Source organism: Heteronotia binoei, chromosome 9 (assembly GCF_032191835.1).
Source record: "Heteronotia binoei isolate CCM8104 ecotype False Entrance Well chromosome 9, APGP_CSIRO_Hbin_v1, whole genome shotgun sequence".
Taxonomy (NCBI): domain Eukaryota; kingdom Metazoa; phylum Chordata; class Lepidosauria; order Squamata; family Gekkonidae; genus Heteronotia; species Heteronotia binoei.
In genome coordinates this window covers 62054975-62078372 of record NC_083231.1, presented here as the reverse complement: position 1 = coordinate 62078372, position 23398 = coordinate 62054975, and the positions used below count along the sequence as shown (strand labels likewise).

At 40.8% G+C, this 23398-nt stretch overlaps 1 protein-coding gene across 2 annotated transcripts in view; it reads left to right on the top strand.

Moving 5' to 3' along the window:
• The first annotated feature begins 1866 nt into the window (after positions 1-1866).
• Positions 1867-23398, top strand: part of GAB1 (GRB2 associated binding protein 1) — a 112159-nt gene continuing 90627 nt past the window's right edge. Inside the window, exon 1 of one of the 2 annotated variants that reach the window (XM_060246709.1) lies at positions 1867-2082. In XM_060246709.1, the coding sequence (XP_060102692.1) occupies positions 2011-2082 (72 nt within the window). In that variant the 5' untranslated portion in view covers positions 1867-2010. The remainder of the gene's footprint in view (positions 2083-23398) is intronic. The other variant, XM_060246708.1, reaches the window with a different exon arrangement.

The following is a 23398-nucleotide window of genomic DNA, read 5'->3' as shown; positions in this document are numbered from 1 at the left end:
GGTCATTATTCCAGTCTGGAGCACTCTCCACCCAAAACCAATTTATCAAAATCCACTGCATTTTCATTGCTTTTAGTTCCTGTAATCCCCCCCCCCCCCCCAGTGGAGTCCATGCAAGTCAACTGGCATTCCTGTTTCCCATTATATCCAATAGGCCTTCAAGTATATCCTTTTCCCCAGCGGGAATTCTTGTCATTTCCTTTTAGTTCATCTTCTCTACACGAGTCACCCATGGAAAACATTATGGAGGGTGCTTTCTGAGGCTATTTCTGCCCCCGAAAGCAAGCCCTAAGAGCTTTGCAATGCAATTCCCATGTAATGTTACTGGATAAGTGGATATAGCGTTGTTAGTTTCTTTTCGATCCACCTTAGACAGCTGAAGGCTCGCGCCTGCGCAATTCTAGTTCCCCTTTCAATCCCTTTTTTCTACAATACTAATGTCATCACCTTTAGTAGCAGGCACGTGGGAATTCTGTGTTACCAATGAGACGTGTACAGTATTTTTTTTATTACTTTATTAAAACAGTCTTTCGGCCAACGTTGCCCCCCTCTTCCCGGAAACTTCCTTATATATGATGATTCTGTTAAGTAGAAAGCATCGAGAACATAGAGGTGCTTCCCCGATACAGGGGAAAAGGCAATTTATTTTTATATCCCTTGATTTATACAATTTATTTCAATCATATAAAATTTAGAACTTTTCATTTGGCCTAATTCTAAATGTGATCTGTGCAAACTGCCGGCCAGGTAATAAAGAGGCGGAACCCTGAGCCCATACAAATAACCTTACTTCCTCGAACTGCCAGCAGTTGCGACTTTATTTATCCAGAATCCCCACTGAAAAGCTACACACTTTTCAGACGGCTTCTCGCCAGAGTCTGTCATTTGCCAAAAACATTTATTCAGTTCAGCGTTGTAGGATGAAAGCTTCTCCGTTTCTCAGGGCTCCTGCAATTTTGTCCCATTTTTGTCATTACTTTTGAGAACTACATATCCCAGGATCCCTTCTGTAGGTTTCTCTCTATTCCGTCCCTTGTTCTTCGGAGGTGGAGAAGCAAAAAGTGTTTCTGGCAGAATTTCAAAGAAAGTCTCGGCTCCTCTGTTTTGGAAGGGGAGTATATACGAAATACCAGAGGCCAGCGTTGGGGGAGGAAGGGAGAGAGGCGCTTAAGAGTGGGCAAAAACAGTACGAAACTGGCGAGAACCCGCGCCTTGGCTAAAGAGGGCAAACCTCCTGCTGCCGCCGCGACACAGGGAACACCTCCCCAATCCCCTCCCTCCCGCTCCGTGCCAAAATCTCAACATTCTAGGCTTAGAGCTCCGCCGCCCTCAAGATTCCACAGGGCCGTCCCCTAAAGTAGCTCAGCGTTCTACTGCAGTTGGCTCCTCTGTCCTTCCACCTTCCCGCTGGATAAGGCGGCAGGGAAAACAAGAGACTGGCATCCAGCAGCTGCAGGCAGCGGCGCCCGAGCACCAGCAGAGAGAAGCGACCCCGGCCGCGCGCTCCCTCCGCGCTTGGGGGGCGGGCGCAAGACTCCTGCTCTAGATCTATGCTTGCGAGAGAGGGCTTTCCAAACACAGGGCGTCGTGGGAAGAGACTTTCCCCGGCTGGATCGCTGAAACTTGCGTTGACCCGTGTGGGGGCTGCCCTATGCTGCCTTCCCACACCCGGGTGCCTCCCTGGGGGAGGAGAGTCCGGCGCTGCTGGTCCACCCCGTCTTGGCGACCCTCCGCCCTGCCCGATCCAAGCTACTCTGTCTGTCTCGGCGCTTAGCGCCGGCATATATACACAGACCCCTCCCGCCCTCTCTTTCACTCTCACCCTTTCCCGGCCGTCTCCTCCTCTTTCCCTCTCCTCCCCTCTTGTCTCCCTTCCCCCAGAGTAGCCGGAGGAGGCCGGAGCGGGCAGGCGGGCAGGCGCGGTGCTACTGCTGGGTCTCTGGGTTGTCTCGGCCCAGCCGCGCCGCAGCTGCCGAGAGAAGATTCCCCTCCTTGGGGTGTGAAGCAGCCATGAGCGGCGGGGAGGTGGTCTGCTCGGGCTGGCTCCGAAAGTCGCCGCCGGAGAAGAAGTTGAAACGCTACGTAAGTGTTTTTCGCGAGACTGGCGGGTTCTCGGGGCGCCGCGTCCCAGTTCTCCGGTCCTTCCTTCCTTCCTGTGTTTGCCTTTCTCGTGTCTTCCTTCAGCTCCCTTTCCCCCTGCGTCGCCCTTCCTTGTTTTTTTTTTTAAACCCTCCTCCCCCCCCCCCCCCCCCCAGTTCCAGTCCTTTTGCTTTCTTACCCAACAGCCTAGATCTTGCTTGTAGGCTCCTGGTGACTGAAGAAGACTGCCGTTGCCCACTCACCCGAAAGAGCCGGCTCGCCTCCAAACTTCTTTTCGAAAGCGTCAAATGCACATTTCGGGTTTTGTAGTATTTTGCAAAGTGCTTTGAGTGAACCAGCTTTTCACTTCTGATTACTGCCCGCAGATAGGGAGGGGAGACTGGGCCACATTTTTCCATTAGATTTTTCCAGGATGCTTGTGGTCGTTGTTGTCTTACTTGTGCAAAAGAAGGCATAGGGTGGTTTAGTCTTCAAGGTGGTAACCTTTCTAAAGTAGTCAATCACTACAAAAACGACAGAAGATCCTGTTGGAACCTGATCATACAATTGGTCTTAGGAATTTCACCAGCTGAATTTTTACTATAAATGTAAACATGAATCTGTGTTGCATTTTTCCTTTATAGAAAGTCCTGTTGTGTACAAAATGAGGTACAGCTGTCACATATGATCATCACACGCACATATATGTTGCTGAATCTACATGCTTGATGCATGGGAGTTGTTGCCAGTTATGGCTTCTCATTGTATGTGTGTACTATAACATGCATGTCTGTGTGTTTGTTGCCAATTCACACATGCAGCAGATTTAGCCACGCTTGGAAAATCTGTCTGAACTGGGAATCCAGAGCATTGAAGCAATGCAGTGATTGAGGTAAAGGAAGAATCTGTAACTCAGAGACTTGGAAATCTGGTGGATTTTTTAAAATAATTCTAAATCCCCTTTCGCTCATTGGAATGTGCCAACCTTCTTGAATTACAGTCTTAATACATTTATCATATACAAACTATGGAAACAACGGAAAAATAAAATCTTTCCCTGACACTGATTCTCAGGGCTTTTTTTGTAGCAGGAGCTCCTTTGCATATTAGATCACACACCCCTGCTGTAGCCAATCCTCCAAGAGCTTACAGGGCTCTTCTCACAGGGCCTACTGTAAACTCTTGGAGGACTGGCTACGTCAGGGGTATGTGGCCTCATATGCAAAGGAACTCCTGCTGCAAAAAAGCCTTGCAATTCCTATATTAAATGCAGGATTTTTTGCTTGCTCTAAAAGTATTGGTTCTTTAGAGAATATATATTGGCGTTGGTTCTTATGGGGATGTAAATAATTTGGTGCACTTTGATACCCTTAGTGCCATTCTGATAGCTGGATTTAATACTTCTGGAGTTTATTTTTTAATCCCATGTCTTCCCTAACCTGAAATTCCACTTTTTAATAAAGCTATTTTCACACTTCCAAGTGGTCACTTTGAGTAGTCTGCAAGGATAACGTTAGGCTGTGTCCACACTGTCAAAAACCAGCAGACAAACATCTCACAACCACACAGTCAGACTGTTGTCTGTGTTTGCACAGATACACTGCTGTCATCCAAGGTCAATAAACACCATCCTTAAAAAATGCAGCAAACTTTTCACCTGCCTGTGTTTCCTTTTGTCTGGGTGATTGATCCTGACTAATGTTTGTCTGTGTTTTGGTTGTCATTGGACTAGGCAGTTTTTTAATATATATTTTGATACCCAAGTCAGTGAAACTGAGTCTCCCAGATAGTTGATATGATCTGGGATCCCAAAGTGAGCAACTTCTGCACTTTTTGAATAGTCAGTGGTCTTTTCCTTCCCTTCCCTGTTGCTGCCAATCCTCTGTACTGATAAAACTCATCATGTTATTATTTACATGATTATTTATTCTTAAAAGAGGTAGGAGTGAATGAGAAGCGCCCCCCTGCCCCCTTAACTACTTGGAAATATTGCCTCAGGTTCTGTTTAATGCCTTGATCCTATAATCCAGTCTGAGATTGAAGTTCTTGCTATCTCAATGTAACTTTATAAATGTGTCCCTTAAAAAAAAAAGAAAAGAAGAGGAAGCCAGCATTAGCATCTGGGGTGGGGGAAGTTCAGCTCATAACAGTTCACAGCAAGTGTTAACAGTGAGCAGAAAAATTGAGCAACAGGATTGCTGACATGTCCCGGCAGATCCAAAACTATGATTGTCAGTTTGGGTTAGCAGTTCCAAATTTTCAAAAAGTTGGGAATAGTATAGGTAGCAGACAAGCCAGTAAACCATGACCTGGTTGACATTTAAATCCCTCAGGGGTTTTTTTGGGAGGGGGAATGTCATCAACATATACGCCTGGTCTCTTTGCTTGAATGAAAGACTAACAGGTTCCTTGTGGCACACATTTTTGTGGACTAGAGCCATCTGATAAAGGCAGCTCTAATCTATAAAAGCTTATGCCACAAGAAATACATTTGTGCTACAGTATTCCGTTTTTGTTTTTTTTTTGCTGCAGTATGTATATCCCTCTGCGATTTGTCTTTGAATTGTATGCATAGTTCGGACCATTTTACTTCTGTTCCACAAGCAGGTACAGATTGCCGAGAAACTATGCGTCAGAAATAAATGCATGAATCAGTCATGCAGTTATTACTTTTTAAGACAGAACAGGTATTCTGTAGTTCTTGAATTTTTATTTTTAACCCTTTGTGGCTGCTTAGTGGTCTGGTTGCTTACTGATTTCTATCAGTGGTCACTGGGAATCAGATGTTTGGATACTCTAATCAGGAAGGAATAGCCTACCATTTGGGATGGAAACAAGATGGCAAAACTTGTCTGTGGCCAGGGAAGGAATATCATTTGAAAAGGTGAGTGGTTGGATGCTTTGTTTTGATTGTTCCAGGACCTAGAAGCACTCAATATAATAAATTAAGGCTAATTTTCATACTTCTTTCATTTCTCAAATACTTTCCACTCTACTTTTGTTCAGTTTACTGTATTCTTTCTGATTTATTGTGAGCAGGATTTCTGCACCTGTAGTGTCTTTCAATAAGAATTGTCCCATGTATGGATTTTATGTACTACATTCCATGGTTGAGCTGAAGTCATGGTATTTTATCATGCTTTAAAAGTAACTCAGTGTGGTGTCTACTTTGATGCCAGAGAATCCATTAAGAATGTAAGAGGAATACTGCTTGACCCTACTATTTACTGTGCAATCCTGTGCAGAGTTATTCCAGATTGATTTCAGTGGGTTTAGACTGGAATAAATCTGCATAGAATTGCACTGTGAGTGCATCATATGTTTCTGGGAAGTCTACCTCACTCTGCTTCTGTTTCTCCTTTAGCAACTGGTGTGCGAAGCATACACTCTGTGAACATGGTTCCATTTAGGCAGCATTACCTAAGTATTAACAAACCAGGGACAATAACAATGCAGGGGGACAGTTTGGAAATCCCCTCCACCCAATCTTCCTATCCTGGATTCTAACTGAGTATCTTGAAGTATTTTTGAAGTGAAGTATTTTTTTGAAGCATGGCTCAACATTCAGTGCTTCTTGAAGCATATTCTTACTTTCCTTATGCTGGTTGGTATGTGTGGTGAGGAGTTCCTTAGCTTAATTAACAAAGTCTTAGCATTCTGTAATTAATTTAAAACCATCTAAACACAGTGGTTCTAGTACATCTTGTGGCAGCAGATTCCATAAATTAATTGCATGCAATGTAGATATTACTTAATTTTCTTCTATTCTGAATGTACTGCATGTTAACTTCATTGAGTGCCCCTGAGTTCTAGAATTATTATAGGAAAAAATGTTCTATCCTGTTTCTTCAAACCATGCATAATTCTATGAGCCTCTATCATGTCTCCTGATAGTCATCTTTTCTCCTAAACCACAGATGGTTTAGCCTTTCTTCTTAGGTGATGATCCCTTGTTTAAGTTGTTTGAAAAAGATGCAGAAAGAAACGTAAGTTTTTAGATGGGAAAACAGAACTATCCATGGTATTCCAAATGCAGTTGTACCACAGATTTATGTAGTGCCATTATGCCATTCTATTTTCAGTCCCTTTCATAATAAACCCTAATAGGGAGCTTGTCTTGTTTGCGACTGTATGCATGAGCTAGGCTCAGAGGAGAACACTCCCCAACCCAGCTGCTCTTCTCATGAGGGAAGCTGGCCTCAGAGGAGAACTCTCCCTACCTGGCTGTTCTTGTCTTGAAGGCGAGAGCAGCCAGGCGGGGCATAGATGCAGCTCACCTGCAGCCCCAGCTCAGCCTTCTTGGGTCTGCCCAAGAAACCTGAATGGGGCTGCAGGCAAGCTGCACCTATGCAGTCCACTCTCAGAGGTGCTCCAAGACTGCCCTAAGAAGTGCAGACATGGCTGGCCAGGAGCCTGTCCAGCCCTCCCCGGCTGCACAGCCACCTGCCCTCCCTGCAGTCAGGGTGTGTGTGTGGCTGCAGGGCAGGTGCGGGGAAGGGAGCGGGGCAAATATTGGCCTGGGATGCCCGAGGTCCTAGCACTGGGTCTGCCTGTGGTTCCTTTAATTTTTAGTTCAGGGAGATTGTTCTGTGCCTCCAATGGCTTTACTCATTGGGGATCAAAAGGCAATGAAGGGAGGAGGCAAAGAGAAAGGACCTTATTTCAGGTGGCTAACTTATAGTCCCACAGTTTTTCAGCCCAGCTTTGAGACTATGGGATGTATATCTCAGCATGTGTGATCTGGCTAGAAGTGATTAGAGGATTGTTGGGGAACATAAGTTCAGCTAAATCGACTTTTCCCATCCTTTAGTCTTCCTGTGGACTACAGTTCAACCATATTCTTCAATTATGTTACATCTGCCCTTGTAGCTTTCCCCCAGTTTAACTGTATGCTGGCTTTATTTCTTTCAGACTTAGTTCAATTTAGTCTAGGCTTAACTAAAACTTGTTGGGCTTCTCTGCCATAGTGGAACTAAGAAACAGGTAGACACTACAGAATTTCCTCCCTATGAATCACCTCTTAATGTGCCTTGATCTTGATTTAGTTTGAAATGTTTAGGTCACACTTCCTTCACTTTAAAGGTAAAGGTAGTCCCCTGTGCAAGCACCAGTTGTTTCTAACTCTGGGGTAACATTGCATCAGGATGTTTTCACGGCAGACTTTTTATGGGGTGGTTTGCCATTGCCTTCCCCAGTCATTTACACTCCCCCCCCCCAGCAAGCTGGGTACTCATTTTACCGACCTTGGAAGGATGGAAGGCTAAATCAACCTTGAGCCGGCTATCTGAACCCAGCTTCCTCCAGGATCAAACTCAGGTCATGAACAGAGCTTGGACTGCAGTACTGCAGCTTACCACTCTGCAGCACGGGTCTCCTTCACTTTACGCTATCTTTTCCCTCTTTCTCTCTGTGCTGTTCCTGTAGTTCCTCTGTGCTTACTGATGTCAGTATTGAAAAAATATCCCAAGGATATGGTTGGAAATCTAGTCTTGATCCTTTGTTGTCCCCACTATGAAGGCCATGATGGGCCAGAATTGTGATTTTTTTTTTTGAGGTGTGATTGAGAGCAAAAAGAAGTGCTTTGGGGTACAATCTACCTGGAACTTTGCCTTTGTATGGCGGTGCTATCCAAGTTTAGTGGGGCTTGTTGCATGAAAGCCCTGACTTGGATAGCCCAGGCTAGCCTGATCTCATCAGATCTTGGAAGCTAAGCAGGGTCAACTCTGGAAGACCACCAAGAAATACCAGGGTCACAATGCAGAGGCAGGCAGTGGCAAGCCACCTCTGGACGTCTCTTGCCATGAAAACCTAATTGAATTGCCATAAGTCAGTAGTGATTTGATGGCCAAAAAAGAGCAGTAACAACTTTCCTTTGGATTGTGTTTTACACTATGAGAATAAGAGAATCTGGATTATGGGAATAATTATGCACTGGCATGATCTGCTTCTTGGATATGTATTTGGCTCTTTGGTGCTATGACGTCGTGCTTATTTGGGACTTTTTCAATGTACCATGTTTGTAAACAGGTGCAATTGTGGTTATTTTTTTTAAATGGTACCTTCAAGCTTTATGATGATCTGTTTTTCTTCCTTGTTCCAAACAGAAGAGTCATTTCTGATGCCAGGTTTTTGCAACAGGATAACTTGTTCCTTTCCTCTGATACTTGAGAGGCACTCTTTCTTTTCTGCTGGCTTCATGCATTTTATTGGATAGAAGCTTTGCCCTTGGGATAGAAATGTTTAGATTACAAATTATTGGGGAGGGGGACCAAGAGGCAAGAAAATGTTTTTCTTTTTATAGCACCCTACCATTTCTCCTGTGTAAATATTTTAATAGGCTACAGTAGATCTGACATTTAAGTTGCATAAAACTGTTTCTTGTTTGCTGAGAGGGCAGATTCCTTGATGAGAGAGTAGCAGTGCTGTTGTATGTTAGCAGCTTTTGAATGTTTTTGAAGGCAGTGTCGAACCACATTGGGGCAAAAGGGTGTTGTAGATCTTCTCTGTTTGTATGCTTTTTGTATCAAAAGAAGTTGGGTGGTATCTACATTGGCAAATAGCTGAAGTAGGCGTCCATATTGGGTGTTAATGAGGAAATACGGGCCTAGTTTACAGATGTTTCATTGCTGCTTCGTGACTGTCAGGTGTGTGAACTGACTCCATTAGAAACTCATTGGGGTTTATAGTGATGTGATGTGAATTTAAAATTCTGTGATCTATAGTGGCCTCTTGACATAAGCATTACATGATTTTGTAGCTATGATGGGTTGGATCCAACAGATCTATAGCCACCTTCAAGAGGGGTTTAGATAAAAATATGGAGCACAGGTCCATCAGTGGCTATTAGCCACAGTGTATGGAGCACAGGTCCACCAGTGGCTATTAGCCACAGTGTATGTGTGTATATAACATTTTTTGCCACTGTGTGACACAGAGTGTTGGACTTGATGGGCCGTTGGCCTGATCCAACATGGCTTCTCTTATGTTCTTATGTTCTTATGCTTAGTGGTGGCACCTTCCTCTGGTTCATTGAGCTGACTCAAGTACCTCTTGCGTCAAAAGAAGGCTTATTGTATGAGTGAATGCTATCAGAAGCCAATTTGTTGAATGTGCATATGTGAACCACCCTGGTAGGATGGAACTGATAAGTGACCAATGTGGTTTCAAATTGAGTATAACTTACTTTGGGAGGGTTAGATTCTAATACTGACACTTTCTTATTACTATCTGCAGCAATAACCTTCCAACAGTGTTTAGATAAAAAGTAATTTTGTTTGTTTGTTTGTGGGATTTCTATCTCACTCCTCCTGCGGGATAGAGTAGAGTAGGTTCAGGGCGGGTTACAACAGAAATAAAATACAATATACCAGTCCAAACAAGAATATAACAATAAAATCCCTCAACATAAAACAATGTACATAAAATATGGAACAACAAGATTTATTTAGATTGGTTACACATCTGCTAAGTGATGGGAAATAACTTCAGTAGGACTTGTTATTTTCTGTTCTGTTTGCTGAAGCCTTGATTGTCCAAAGCAAAGGCAAAGCCTTTTCTGGCTTCAGGTATAAAAACAGTTTGAGATGTTTGGCTTCTGTAATTGTATTATTTCAGCCTATATGATTGTTTCTTTGTATGTAAAGATATATTTACATATCTACTCAAAGGTCTTCTTTGTTGATAGAAGTATTACTCTGAGGAATCACACTCAAGATTGGTCAGGTTTGATTTTCTGTTTGGGAATGTAAAACCAAACTTTGCTTGGTCAGAATCTCCAAGGAAAATCTATTTCCCTGTAATATCCTGCTTTTTCTGTCTAAAGGGAATGTAATGGCATTGTGACCCTGACCTGAACAGCCTGATCTCTTTAGATCTTGGAAGCTAAGCAGGGTTGATCCTAGTTAGTATTTGGATGGGAGACTACCAAGAAATACCATTGTCGCTGTGTAGAGGCAGGCAATGGCAAACCACCTCTGTTAGTCTCGCTTTGTAAGCCTGATGAAGTAACCATAATTTTTTTGACTTGACTGATTGTGAGTGTTTTAAGATGATTTGCTGTGAATGTTTGTAAATTTGTCTAACAATTGGTTGGTTCTTTTTTGTTTGTTTGGAATAGTTATATCCTGTCTTTCTACTTTGACAAGTATTCAAAGAAGCTTAGAAAGAGAGATAATTGCAATAAAATAATAGCTAGACTCCAGGAAAACAGATGATTGTTAGTTTCCTCATTTGTTTTCTTTATCCATACTTTTCCTGTTTGATATTCCATTCATTCAGAAATGCTTTTAAAAATCTATAACCTGCTTTTCTCCCCAGTGAGGATACAGGGCAGCTGATGGCATCATTCTCCCACTTCCACATTACCCTCACCACAACGATTTTGTAAGGTAGCTTAGGCTGAGAGAGAGCAATGGGCTCAGGTCATGTAGCAAGTTGCTGTGGTGCAGTGGGGATAGGATTGTGCAAAAAAAAATTAGGCATTACACGGATTCGGAAGTATACAGGGGAAAAAAATTCGGAATCCCCGTATACTGCTGAATACCGCATTCGGAATAGCCGCATATACGGTAGATGCGCGGCTATTTCCGAATATACGGCCCTATTATACCCTATGGGCCATTGAAATCAATGGCAAATAGGGTATATTTGAAGCCGCCTGGAGGGGAGGGGGTTTGAGGGAGAGCCCCCAAATTTGCAGGGGTCCTGCAGGGGACTCTCCCCTCCAACCCCCCCAAGCCCCAAAAAGATTGGGCCAGGGGATTCCATTCCAGGGGCACCCAAAGAGGGTGCTCCTATTCCATCATTATACCCTATGGGCCATTGACATCAATGGCAACATAGGGCATAATTAGAGGCTACTGGGGGACAGGGGGTTTGAGGCAGACCTGGCTGCAGCAAACCCAGATGCCAGCTCTCCAGCCCTGCCCCAAACAACACGGGGAGAGCTGGCCAACCACAACAAGCCTGCTGGTTCTGGGTCTCTCACCCAGGTGCCAGCTTCTCTGCCACAGAACACACAATCTACAGATGCCAGCTCTCCAGCCCTGCCCCAAACAACACAGGGAGAGCTGGCCAACCACAACAAGCCTGCTGGTTCTGGGTCTCTCACCCAGGTGCCAGCTTCCCTGCCACAGAACACACAATCTATTCTATAAAAACAAGAAAGTGACCCAGCCCACACACACCCTCACCAACCCCTACACCAACCAGAGGTAATTTTAAAAAACCAAAACAAAACCAGCAGAATCACAAAAGGCCAAGTGTTAAAAAAGTGGCCTTTTCACCAACAAGAAAGCTCAGGCCAAATAAGTCAACAACACCCCCACCCCCAAACCAGGAAAAGGGACAACAGGAAAAAAGGCCAAGCAACTCAAGTGTTTAAAAAGTGACCTTTCACCAATAAGAAAACTCAGGCCAAATCAGTCAACAACACCCCCACCCCTAAAACCAGAACCAGGAAAAGGGGGACAAAAGTGGCCTTTTAAACAATGAAAATTAGGCCAAACAGCACCCCCCCCAATAACCTGAAGATAAAAGTAACAGCAGCAGCACAACACAGCAGCAACAAATCAAACACTGAATACTTTTAAAACAGTAAAAAACCCTCAACTTTTAACAATACAGGAACTTTGCCAACCCCTTCCCCCCAAAAAAAACCCCTTTCACCCTAACCCCAAGAAATCCAAGCCACCCAAATCAGGAGAAGTAAAAGGACACTGCACTTTTAAAAGTCTTCTCACTAAATTAAGATATGGGCAAATTAGCAAACCCCACCCCACCCCAGGCCCCCACCCCCAGCAGAACCTAACCCCAACCCCAACCCCAAATAGGCTACCCACCCAGTACTCACCCACCCAAATCTGGGCAAGTAAAGGGACTCTAGTCCTTTTACCAACAAAACTAAAACAAGAACCCCAAAACTGTCTTACCTTGTCTTCTCTACTCCAGGGAAGTCTGGTAAGGCTGAGTGAGAGAGCAGCAGGCAGCAGCTGAAGCCAAGGGCCAGCCAGCAGCAGCACAATCTCTCATTCCAACCCACATACACCAACATAGCAGCAATGGAGGAATCCAGCCAGGAAGACTCCTTAAAAAGGTTCTCTGGCCCTACAGAGAGCAATTTCAAAAAATAGCACTGCTCTCTGATAGGCCAGACAACAGTGCTTACTTGGATACCCAAGTAAGCAAAAGATCAAAATAACAACAATGTAGCTGATGGCTGGGCCATCAGCTACACAACAGCCCTGCAAAGCATGCATTTGCAATGCATTTTGCAAATGCATGCTTTAGATTGGCTGCTGGGGCTCCTCTTCCCCCTGCCCCCCTCCCTGATCCCAGGGAGGCTATGGGAGAGGCGGGAAGAGGCTACTAAAGGCGGGAAAGTAGGCAAGCAGCTCCCCTGAGGCTGCAAAAGCTGCTTTCCCGGCTTTTCCATTGACAGCCGTATACTTCCAAATAGCTATTCGGCAGTATACGGCAAGCCGTATTCGGCTGCCGCATAATAGGCGTCAATGGGAATCGGCTACAGCCAATTCCGTATACAGCCGAATCAGTGGTGATTCGGCTGTATATACGGTTCGGCCAAATCGAATGCACATCCCTAGATTATAGGGCTGCTGTCTATTTTTATTTATTTATTATTTATTTATTTATTCGAATTATATCCTGCCCTCCCCACCGAGGCGGGCTATACATCCCTACTCAAAACCTATGCTTTGACAAATTCTTGAAACCTACAGGGAGCCAGTACAATAAAGCTTATAGGGCAATATTTTAAAATGATATATTCCACTTGGGTTAGAGTAGAGCAAGCGCCAGTTTCTGAGAGCTTCATTTGGGAATCAATGTGCAGCTTTTTTTCTCTAAACTACAAACCACTTATTTTAGTCCTCTGAAGGTCACTTTTGAAGATCACTTGGGGAAAAGGTAGAGCTCTTCAGAAGAAATGTTGTGAAAGGGTATTTCTCCTCATACTTCTTTGAAAAGAAATGATGCTGCTGTTAATCTCAATGTTACTTTCTTATTTCATATGTAAGTCTGACCCTGTACATTCTGTACAATGAACTTAAAAAAAGAAGTCAGGTCTGAGTTACCAGTGCAGTTGGGGACAGCAGCTCTAATGACATTGTGATGACAATCTATGTGAGGAGCTTGTTGAAAGCACAACTTTACATTGCTGGGTTTTTTTTTTCCAAAGGCTGTATTGGAAACAGTGAAAGGGAAAGACTTGATTTGGCAGTGGAAATCCTTCCTTGTATATCTGGAAAACTGCAGCTTCACACCCTATTAGTTAATGCATACAAGCATTAGGGAAAATCCAGGGCTCCATCTGGGAAGAAGATGGAAAGTCGGGTTGCACTTGTTAAATACTGTTTCAGTTCTTCATTTCAGGGAGTAGGAGGAAGAACACTTTGAAGCTGTTCAGCAGACATCTGGTCTGTTGTGCTTTTCAGGTTTCTCCCCCCCCCCCCCCGCCCCACAATTGATCTGACACAGCATTCAAATCTTACTTCCAAGCACTTGAAGCTTTGAATTTTACAGCTGGAAAATCTCAGTTGCCTGGAATACATTTTGGAACTTTGGCACATCTTTTTCCACTTCTGAAATATACTATGGTGTCAATCTGGCTGTTAAGCTAATAATACTAAGTAGTCACTGCAAAAGATTGTTTAAGTAGATTGAAACAAAATACATGCTGCAAGTATGGGGGAGAACCTTTTTGGAGGGAGTGAAACCTGGCCACAGAACCCAAGACTTGGCCTAAGGTGAGGTGACCCACTAGACCATGGATGCTGACTGTGTGGCCCAAGGGCCATATCAGGCCCCCAGAGGGCTGTTATCAGGCCTTCCTTCCCTCTCTCTTACTTCCTTCTTCATCACAGCTTGCTTTGCCAGGCTTGCTCAATCATGCAAGATAGAGCAAAGTCTCTGTTTTCTTCATTGGCTGACCAGCATATGAAGCAACTTACGTACAAAAGTCCTCAATGCCCAGCCATTTCATGTTTCCCCCTGGGTCTTAGGCTCAAAGCATTGACCATGAGATTTCTGTAATGAATGTCGATAAATCTAAAGTAGCTTTGCACCTTATACAACAAGACTTGAACAGCACGCTCAAGATTGCACAGTATAGACATTGTCTCCAGATGTTGATGCAGTAATTCAGAGCAAGAGGTGTCAGTTATCAGAGACAGTTAAATAACAAAATATTGCAAAAGTGCTAATCTTTTATGCATATTTAATTTTTTTAAAAAATATTTAATTGAATTTGTGTCCTTTATAAAGTTGATATATCCACTACCTGGCATTACATTTTATGACACATGACCTGGCCCGGAAAGGTCTCATTTATGTCAGATCTGGTCCTCAGAAAAAGTGAGTTTGATAATCCTGCTCTGGACTGTAGGCATGGGCAAAATGGAAAGTGCAATACATATGGGAATATGAAAGAGTTGAAACTGGCAAACATTTAAGAAGAATATAGCTGGAATGGGTCCAGAGGAGGGCGATGAAGATGGTGAGGTGTCTGGAGATCAAGTCTTGTGAGGAAAGGTTGAAGGAGCTGGGCATGTTTAGCCCAGAGAGGCTGCGGCTGAGAGGTGATATGATCACCATCTTCAAGTACTTGAAGGGCTGTCAGATAGAGGATGGTGTGGAATTGTTTTCTGTGGCCCCAGATGGTAGGACCAGAACCAGTGGGTTGAAATTAAATCAAAAGAGTTTCCGGCTCAACATTAGGAAGAACTTCATGACTGTTAGAGCAATTCCTCAGTGGAACAGGCTTCCTCAGGAGGTGGTGGGCTCTCCTTCCTTGGAGGTTTTTAAACAGAGGCTAGATGGCCATCTGACAGCAATGAAGAATTTGGGGTAGGTATTTGTGGGTTTCCTGCATTGTGCAGGGGGTTGGACTAGATGACCCCGGAGGTACATTCCAACTCTATGATTCTATGCCAAACAAAGCATAACACAAAGTGCACAAACTGCAACAAAGTCTGCTTGTGCTACTTGAGCTTGTAGGTAAAGTTACATGGTAGTCTCCTTTCCACATCAAAAACTAACCTAACCTTCTCTAACACCTTGTTCAAAACATGGAGATAATTATGTGTATGGAAGGAGAGGAACTGTCATTGCAAAAACTAGACTTTCTAGCTGTTCTGCTGTGCTAATTTAGCTTTGAAAGGATGGATCTCCCTAGCTTTTTGATCTGTGGGGGCTGTGATGTAAATATCATTAAGAACTAAAAGTGATTTTGTATAATGGAAGTTCAATCTTCCAGAATACAGATACAGAGAGAGAAAGAGAGTTTTTTATTCGGGAAATTCAAAAATAAAGAGTATTAAGCATGAATCCTTTTTCATTTTTGTATGAAGCTTGAGAACTGAGGATAAATTGCAGATTCATAATCTGGGTGAGTTGTAATCAAGGCTTCTACAATCTTCTTGCACGTTCACTTGGTGAGCTGGGAGATTGTATAACTGAATGCATGTCTGCTCCTTATTGATGCATTATGAAAGATGCAGATATTGCAGAGGGCATCCTTCTGAATGAAAATAAAATCTATAGAGAACTATAAAATTGAAAAATGTAAGCTCATGGCACCGAAACATTTGTTATGTATTTTATGTTTATTTTTACTCTATGTTTTATGGTTTTAATGCCGTACTACTATGTCTAATCATGCACATGCATGTCTGTGTGAGCTGCCCTGAGCCTGCCTCAGCAGGGAGGGCGGGATATAAGTAGAATAAAATAAATAAATGTAGACCTGGGACTTTCTGCATGCAAAACAGATGTTTGTCCACTGTGGTAGAGTCTTAATCATGGATTCAGATATTTTTCTAGTATTACTCCTTACAAGCATGCTATCACATACTGCTTACAAGCATGGGGTGCCTTTGGTAGGGCTGTAACCCAAATGGGAGAAAAAGGTAGTTGATAGCTTGTTGAACTTTTTACCAATTAAATTTGCATATGAGTAAGTCTTTTCAATCTGTATGCAGAATATATCAGAAGAAAAGTTGGTTTAGATGAAGCTGGAGTGAAAATTGGTGGAATTTGAAATATGCAGATGATGGCACATTACTGGCAAAAAATAGCAATGACTTGAAACATCCACTGATGAAGGTTAAAGCAGAAATTGCCAAAGCAGGCTTACGATTGAACATCGAGAAAACAAAAGTAATGATTGCTGAAGAATTACAGAACTTTAGAGTTGATGATGAAGAAACTGAAATTTAACGAAGATTTCCTATTTAACAAATTTAACAAAGATTTTCTATTCCTTGGCTCAGTCATCAACCAAAAGGGAGACTGCAACCATGGAATCAGGAGGAGACTGGGAAGGGCAGCCATGAAGGAGCTAAAAAAGATCTGACAAGAGATGTGTCATTGGCAACTGAGATCAAGATCTATTACTATGTATGGGTGTGAAAGTTGAACAGTGAAGAAAGCTGACTGGAAGCTGTTTCCTTTGAAATGTGGTATTGGAAGAGAGTTTTACGGATACTGTGGATTGCCAAAAAGAGAAACCAGTGAGTTAGATTCATAGTTTTGATAGTTAAGGAATATAAATAGATAATAACAAATGGTTAAAACAGATAAAACAGTATAGATTCTCCAGATAAAAGATGGCATAAACATAACTTCCCTCCTCCACAGGGTGGATCGCATGCTGGGATTGGCAAGGCCAGATGAAAACCATGACAAAAACCATTGCTGCCTCAACAGCAGGCCTGGTGGAACATCTCAGTTTTACACACCCTGAGGAACTGAGCAAGGGTGCAGATGTTACTAAGTAGAGAATTCCTCCAGGCCAGGGCTGAAAAGGTCCTAGCCCTAGTTTAGGACAGCCAGAAATCTTTTGGGCCAGGAATCACCAGTAAGCTTTGATCTCCCAAGCATTTCTGGGGGGCATACCAGGTGAGAGAATCCCTCAGGTACACTGGTCCCTGACTATTAAGGGCCTTAAAGGTCAGAACCAAAACTGTAAATCAGATTCAGTACTCAACTTGAAACCATTGTAACTGGCAAAACACAGGTCAAATGTGTGCAGCCCTTGGGGTACCTGCACTGCTGTGTTCTGAACAAGCTGTAATTTCCAGATCAGCCTCAAGGGTAGCCCTGTGTAGAGCAAGTTAAAATAATCCAGTCTTGAGGTGACTGTTGCATGGATCACTGTGGCAAGGTTGGGACTAGAGATGTAGGGAGTCAAGTTGCCTGATCTGGTGAAGCTGAAAGAATGCCAGCCTGGCTACATGTGCTACCTGAGCCTCCATTAATAAAGAGGAGTCCAGGAGCACAACCAAGCTCTTGACAGTCGGCACCATTGTTAGTGGTGAACCATTGAGCATTGTGAGTTGTCACTTCAACCTCAGGTTGCTCCCTCCAAGCCACAGGATCTTCATCTTAGATGTGTTTCATCTCAGCTGGCTCTGTCTCAACCATCCAGCCACAGCCTCCAATCTGTCAGTCAAACTGGACAGAGTAGCAGGTGAGTTAAATATAAAAGCTGGTGTTAAATGATGTTCAGTAGCTTAGCTAACAACAAAGGTGTTACTTGTGTAGGATTTTCATTTATAAACATTATATCATCTGCAAATGCTCTATATTTGTAAATAAATCCTTTAACTCTCAAGCCTTCTCTTTCTTTATCATCTTGTATTTGCATCAATAAAATTTCAAGAGTCATTATAAACAACAAAGGTGAAAGCAGACAACCTTGTCTTATACCTTTGCTGATTGTCATTTCATCTGTAAATCTGCATTTATACATAAACTTGCACGTTGTTCAGTATATATTGCCTTTATCATTCTTATAAAGTTTTCCCCCAACTCTATTTTCTCCATTACTGCAAGCATAAAGTCCCAGTTCAAATTATCAAAAGCTTTCTCTGTATCCGCAAAGAATAATGCAACTTCCTTCTCTGGATGTCTTTCATAATATTCTACAGTATTTACAACAGTTCTAATATTGTCTCTTATTTGCCTTTTAGGGAGAAATCCCGCTTGATCTTCCTTTATGAAATTTATCAAATATTTTTTAAGTCGTTCTGCCAAAATTCTTGTATATATCTTATAGTCATTATTTAGTAATGAAATTGGTCTATAGTTCTTTACATTCATGACATCTCTGTCTTCCTTAGGAATCAAAGAAATTACAGCTTCTTTCCATGTATTTGGTATTTTCCCTTTTATTCTTATCATATTAATCAATTTTTGAAGTTTCAGTACTAATTCTTCTTTAAAAATTTTAACATTTTTTGCCATATATCCAACTGGCCCAGGTGCTTTTCTAATTTTCATTGCATTAATCATTGCTTCAATTTCTATTTTTTCAATTGGATCATTCAATTTTTTTTTCATATATTCAGTTATGGGTGCTATTTTAATCTTTTGCAAATATGCTTCCATCCTTTCCTTCTTTACTTTAACACCTTTAAATAATTTAGCATAGTACTTGAAAAATTCTCTCTTTATTCCTTCTTGATCTACCATCTCTCTTCCATCAACCACAATTTTATTAATAATTTTACTTCCTCTCTTTTTCTTCAGTTGCCAGGCCAAATACTTTCCAGGTTTATTTGCTCCCTCAAAGGACTTCTGTTGTAATTTTTTTCAAATTCCATTCCAATTCCTTATTTAACAGATGTCTCATTTGTGCTTGTAGTATTGTAATCTCCCTTATAATTTTCTTTTTCCCTGGCCTTTTCCTCAGTTCACCTTCTTTTTTCTTTATTTCATTTTGAATGTCCAACATCTGTTTTTCTTTTGCCCTTCTGTCCTTATTGTTTAATGTAATCAATATTCCTCTCATTATGGCTTTATAAGCATCCCACAACATCTGAAATTCTATAACATCTTTATCATTTATTTGGAAGAAAGCTTTAGTTTCATTTTTTAGAGATGTCACTAATTCTTTATTTTGTAGTAAATCTTCATTTAATCTCCATCTTCTCACTTTTTTAGACAATTTTGTAATCCATAATTTTGAGTTATGATCTGCACCTATCTTCGGTAAGATCTCTATTTTCTTAGTTATAAGGCCTAAGTCCTTTGTACCCCATAACATGTCAGTTCTGGAAAAAGTATTATGTCTTGGTGAAAAAAATGTATAATCTCATACTTCAAGATTACATTTTCTCCATATATCTTCCAAGTTTTCTTGTTTAACCAGTTCAAAGAAGGATTTTGACAATCTTCCTTCCTTATTGTTATTTTTTTCCCCAGATCTGTCCAATGTGTTCTGAATTGTTCCATTAAAGTCTCCCATAATCATGACCTGGACATATGTCACTTCATCAAGTTGTTTTATGTCTTAAAAAAAAACAATTTTTGCACCATACAGTCCCAATACTAGAACATACAGTCCCAATAGTAAGATTTTTTCGCATTTATTATTACTTCTACTGCCACAAATCTTCCATCTTTATCTTTAAATATTATTTTTGGGTCCAATTCTTGTTTAATATAAAAAATCACACCCCTTTTCTTCTGTTCAGCCAATGAAAAAAATTCCAGTCCCAATTGTTAATTCCATAAAAATTTATAATCCTTTTGTTTAATATGAACTTCTTGTAAGCAAATTATATTACAGTTTTGTTTTTTAATCCAATGAAATATTGCCTTTCTTTTTTGTGGTGAATTTAGTCTACTTACATTCCAAGATAATAATTTATAATCCATCATGGTGCAAATTCTTTATTTTCTTCATAAAATGTACGCAGCTCCTGTGTATTTGTAATTGTAATCCTTCTTCCTTGTAGCTCAAAGCTCAGACCTTCAGGTATTATCCATCTATACCTCATTCCATTGTCACGTAGTTTTTCTGTTAATTTCTTATATGTTCTCCTATATGTTCTCCTGTCATTTATCACTTGTCTTGGTAATTCTTTCATTATTCTTACTCTGCTTCCTCCCACTATCAATGTCTTTTCAAAATTTTTATTCAGGTTTTTCCCCACCATATCTTTTGTCATATATCTTATAACCACATCTCTTGGTAAGTTATTTTTCTTGGCATATGATGAATTCACTCTATACATATAATCATGCATATTTCTAGTCCCTTCAGGATCTTCCTCCAAGAAATCAGCAATTATTTTTATTATATGTTCTTTTAAGTCTGTCCCTTCTTCTTCAGGTACTCCTCTCAGACGTATTTGTGTCTCCATCAATTTACAGTCATGGATTGTTATTTTTTCTTGCATTTTTAATAAGGTGGAATCCTGGAGTTTAACGTTCCCTTCTACCTCCTGCACTTTTTTTGACACCACCACTGTTTCATTTCTAAGCTTTTCCATTTCTTTTTTAAAGTCCTCAATATCTTTTTAAAGTTCTTTTTTGCAAGTATTTATCATCTTTTCCACCCCTTTCATCATCCTAGCTTCCATTGCTTCCAACTGATATTGCATCTTCTCCAATGAGGTAGCCCTTGCACGGGTTACCTTTGATATCACCAAATTAAATTTCAACTATCAGGTTTGATAGATTAGAACTTGCCCTTTCAAATGAGCCTAATTCCGCTGTCCTTCGACCTTCCCAGGCTCAGATATTAATTTTTTAAAAATGTAGCCTCCCAGTAATGGCCGCTGATGTTTTTCTATGGTAATACAATCCTAGAGTAGGTCCACTTCTTCAATAATTACTTCCTGCTTTGCTTGCCCTGAATCACGTTCTCACTGGTAACAAAGTCTCACAATACTTGACGTATTTCCTGTGTTGACTGTAGAAACTGCAGATCTCTGATGATGGTGCTTTCACTCCACGACCGCAGGTAGACAAAACAATAAATTCCTTTCCAATTTTTAACATTGTTCTTAATTTAACAAAGTCCAAAATTCACCCCTTCTCCTCTTTTTCTTCCAAACTTTCAAATTTTCTCTTTCCCACCTTCTAATATTATTTTGTTTGCTTTAAAATAGTCCCAGAATGTTAGATAATAATCAGTACCTTTTTCTAAGGTTATCCAAATCAACACTGGTCTTGTACAGCATCAGATGTTTAGCAGTCTCAAAGAAGATTAGGATCTTGTCAAGCTTATGTCAAATAAATGACTCTATAAGCTTCTGCAGATGATGAATATGCAACTCTTTTCTGGGGATCCCTCAAAGCCTCAAAGGAGCCCCTTTCCGGGACTCCCTTTTAGCCAAGGTAAATCACCTCAAAGTTTCCTGTGCATATCTTGGACTAATCTCTCACTGAGAAAAGTAGGCAGAAGGCAAAAATTTGCCCTTTACTACCCCGAACAGAAGCTCCAGTCTGCCTCCCTTAGAGAGGCAGGTCAGCTCAGCATTCTCCAAATCCCGGAAGTTCAAGAATATGAACTGGCTGGATTTTATCTTAATAAAGAAAAATCAAAAATTTTATGTAAAAATATGCAAGTAAACAAACAAAAGGAGTTGCAGAGACTAACAGGATGTGAAGTTACCTCTAAAGTAAAATATTTGGGTGTGGAAATAACAATGAAGAATATTGAGGTGTTCAAAAAAAACTATGAAAAGCTATGGCGTAAAAATGGATGAAGATATGATAAAATGGAATAAGCTTAACTTGTCATTGCTTGGAAGAATAGCTGCAATTAAGTTGAATATTTTGCCGAGAATAATGTGTTTGTTTCAAACTATTCCGATTGTGAAAGACGGTAAACAATTTAACAAATGGCAAAGGAAGATTTCGGAATTTGTATGGGCTGGGAAGAAACCAAGGATTAAAATGAAAGTTTTAATAGATGCTAAAGAAAGAGGAGGATTCCAATTACCAGATTTAAGATTATATCATGAAACAGTTTGTTTAGTGTGGATAAAAGATTGGGTGACGCTGTTGAATAAAAAATGTTTAACTTTGGAAGGTCATGGAAATAAATTCAGCTGGCACACTTATATGTATTATAGGAAGAAAAAAGATGGATAGTTTTTTCTCTCACCATTATATAAGAAATAATTTGTTGAATACCTGGATGAAGTATAAGAAATATGGTGATGAAAGAAAACCATTATGGATAGTGCCAGCAGAAGTGATAAAAATAACAGCTGTGACAGGTGAGGAAAAATGGCTGTCATACAATCAATGATGTATAGATGGTATATGACTCCTAAAAAATTGGCAAAGATGAATAACAAGATGCCAGACAGATGTTGGAAATGTAAAAAACATGAAGGTTCTTTCTACCATATGTGGTGGACTTGTGAAAGAGCGAAAAAGTATTGGCAGATGATCCAACAAGAAATTTCTAGGATCTTGGGATATGAATTCAAGAAAGCTGCAGAGACTTTTCTGTTGGGATTACAAATGGAAAAATTTCCAAAAGAAGATAGAACTATAATTTGGTACTTGCTTTCAGCTGCTAGGACACTATATGTGCAGTTATGGAAGCAAGAAAAAAATACCAGAAAAATGGGATTGGATTGTAAAAGTTATGACATGGAGTGAGATGGACAAATTAACAAGAACTTTAAGAGACTATGATTTAGAAGATTTTAAAAGGGAGTGGAAAAAATTTAGAAGCTATGTAGAAGACTAGTGGAAAGTAAAAGGACATTGGACAATTTTTGATAATGATTAAACTTTAGAAGAAAGAAGAATATTAATTTTAGTTCTTAGGAATTAAGGGTACCTTTTAATGTTAGTATTTTGAGTAAATAACACAGGCGGGGGTCAAGTAATGGGGGGAGGAGTGATTAGAAAGAATCATATGGGATAGATGAAAAGAAGTTATTAATGGAAATTATTACCATATGTTATCAATAAATTGTTTAAAACAAATGATGTTCAGTAGCAAGCATGACTTTAGAATAAATATTCCATCATAGAAAATGAAAGAATGATGAAACCTGTCATCCATAGCTTAATTAAATACTTGCATTTTAAATATATAGGGCTCCTATCAGGTCCGTAAGCAACTCACTGTTGTCTGCTTCCTTCTCTCTTTGTCTTGCTTCCTTCTGCGTCACAGCTTTCTTTGCTAGGTTTGCTCAGTCAAGCTACACAGCAAAGCCTCTATTTTCTCCATTGGCTGACCAGCACGTGAAGCACTGTATGTACAAAAGTTCTCAATGCCCAGCCATTTCATAGTTTCTTCTGGGGCTTAGGATCAAAGCATTGCCCGTGATATTTCTGTAATGAATGTCAGTAAATCAAAAGTCAGTTTGCAACTTACAGATACATACCTGAAAAATATCTAAACAGCATACTCAGGATTACTACAGCACAGACATTGTGTCCAGATCTTGATTCAATAATTCAGAGTAAGTAGTGTCAGTTATTAGAGATAAATAAATGAAATATTGCAAAAGTGCTAATCTTTTATACATGTTTTAAGTTTTTTTTT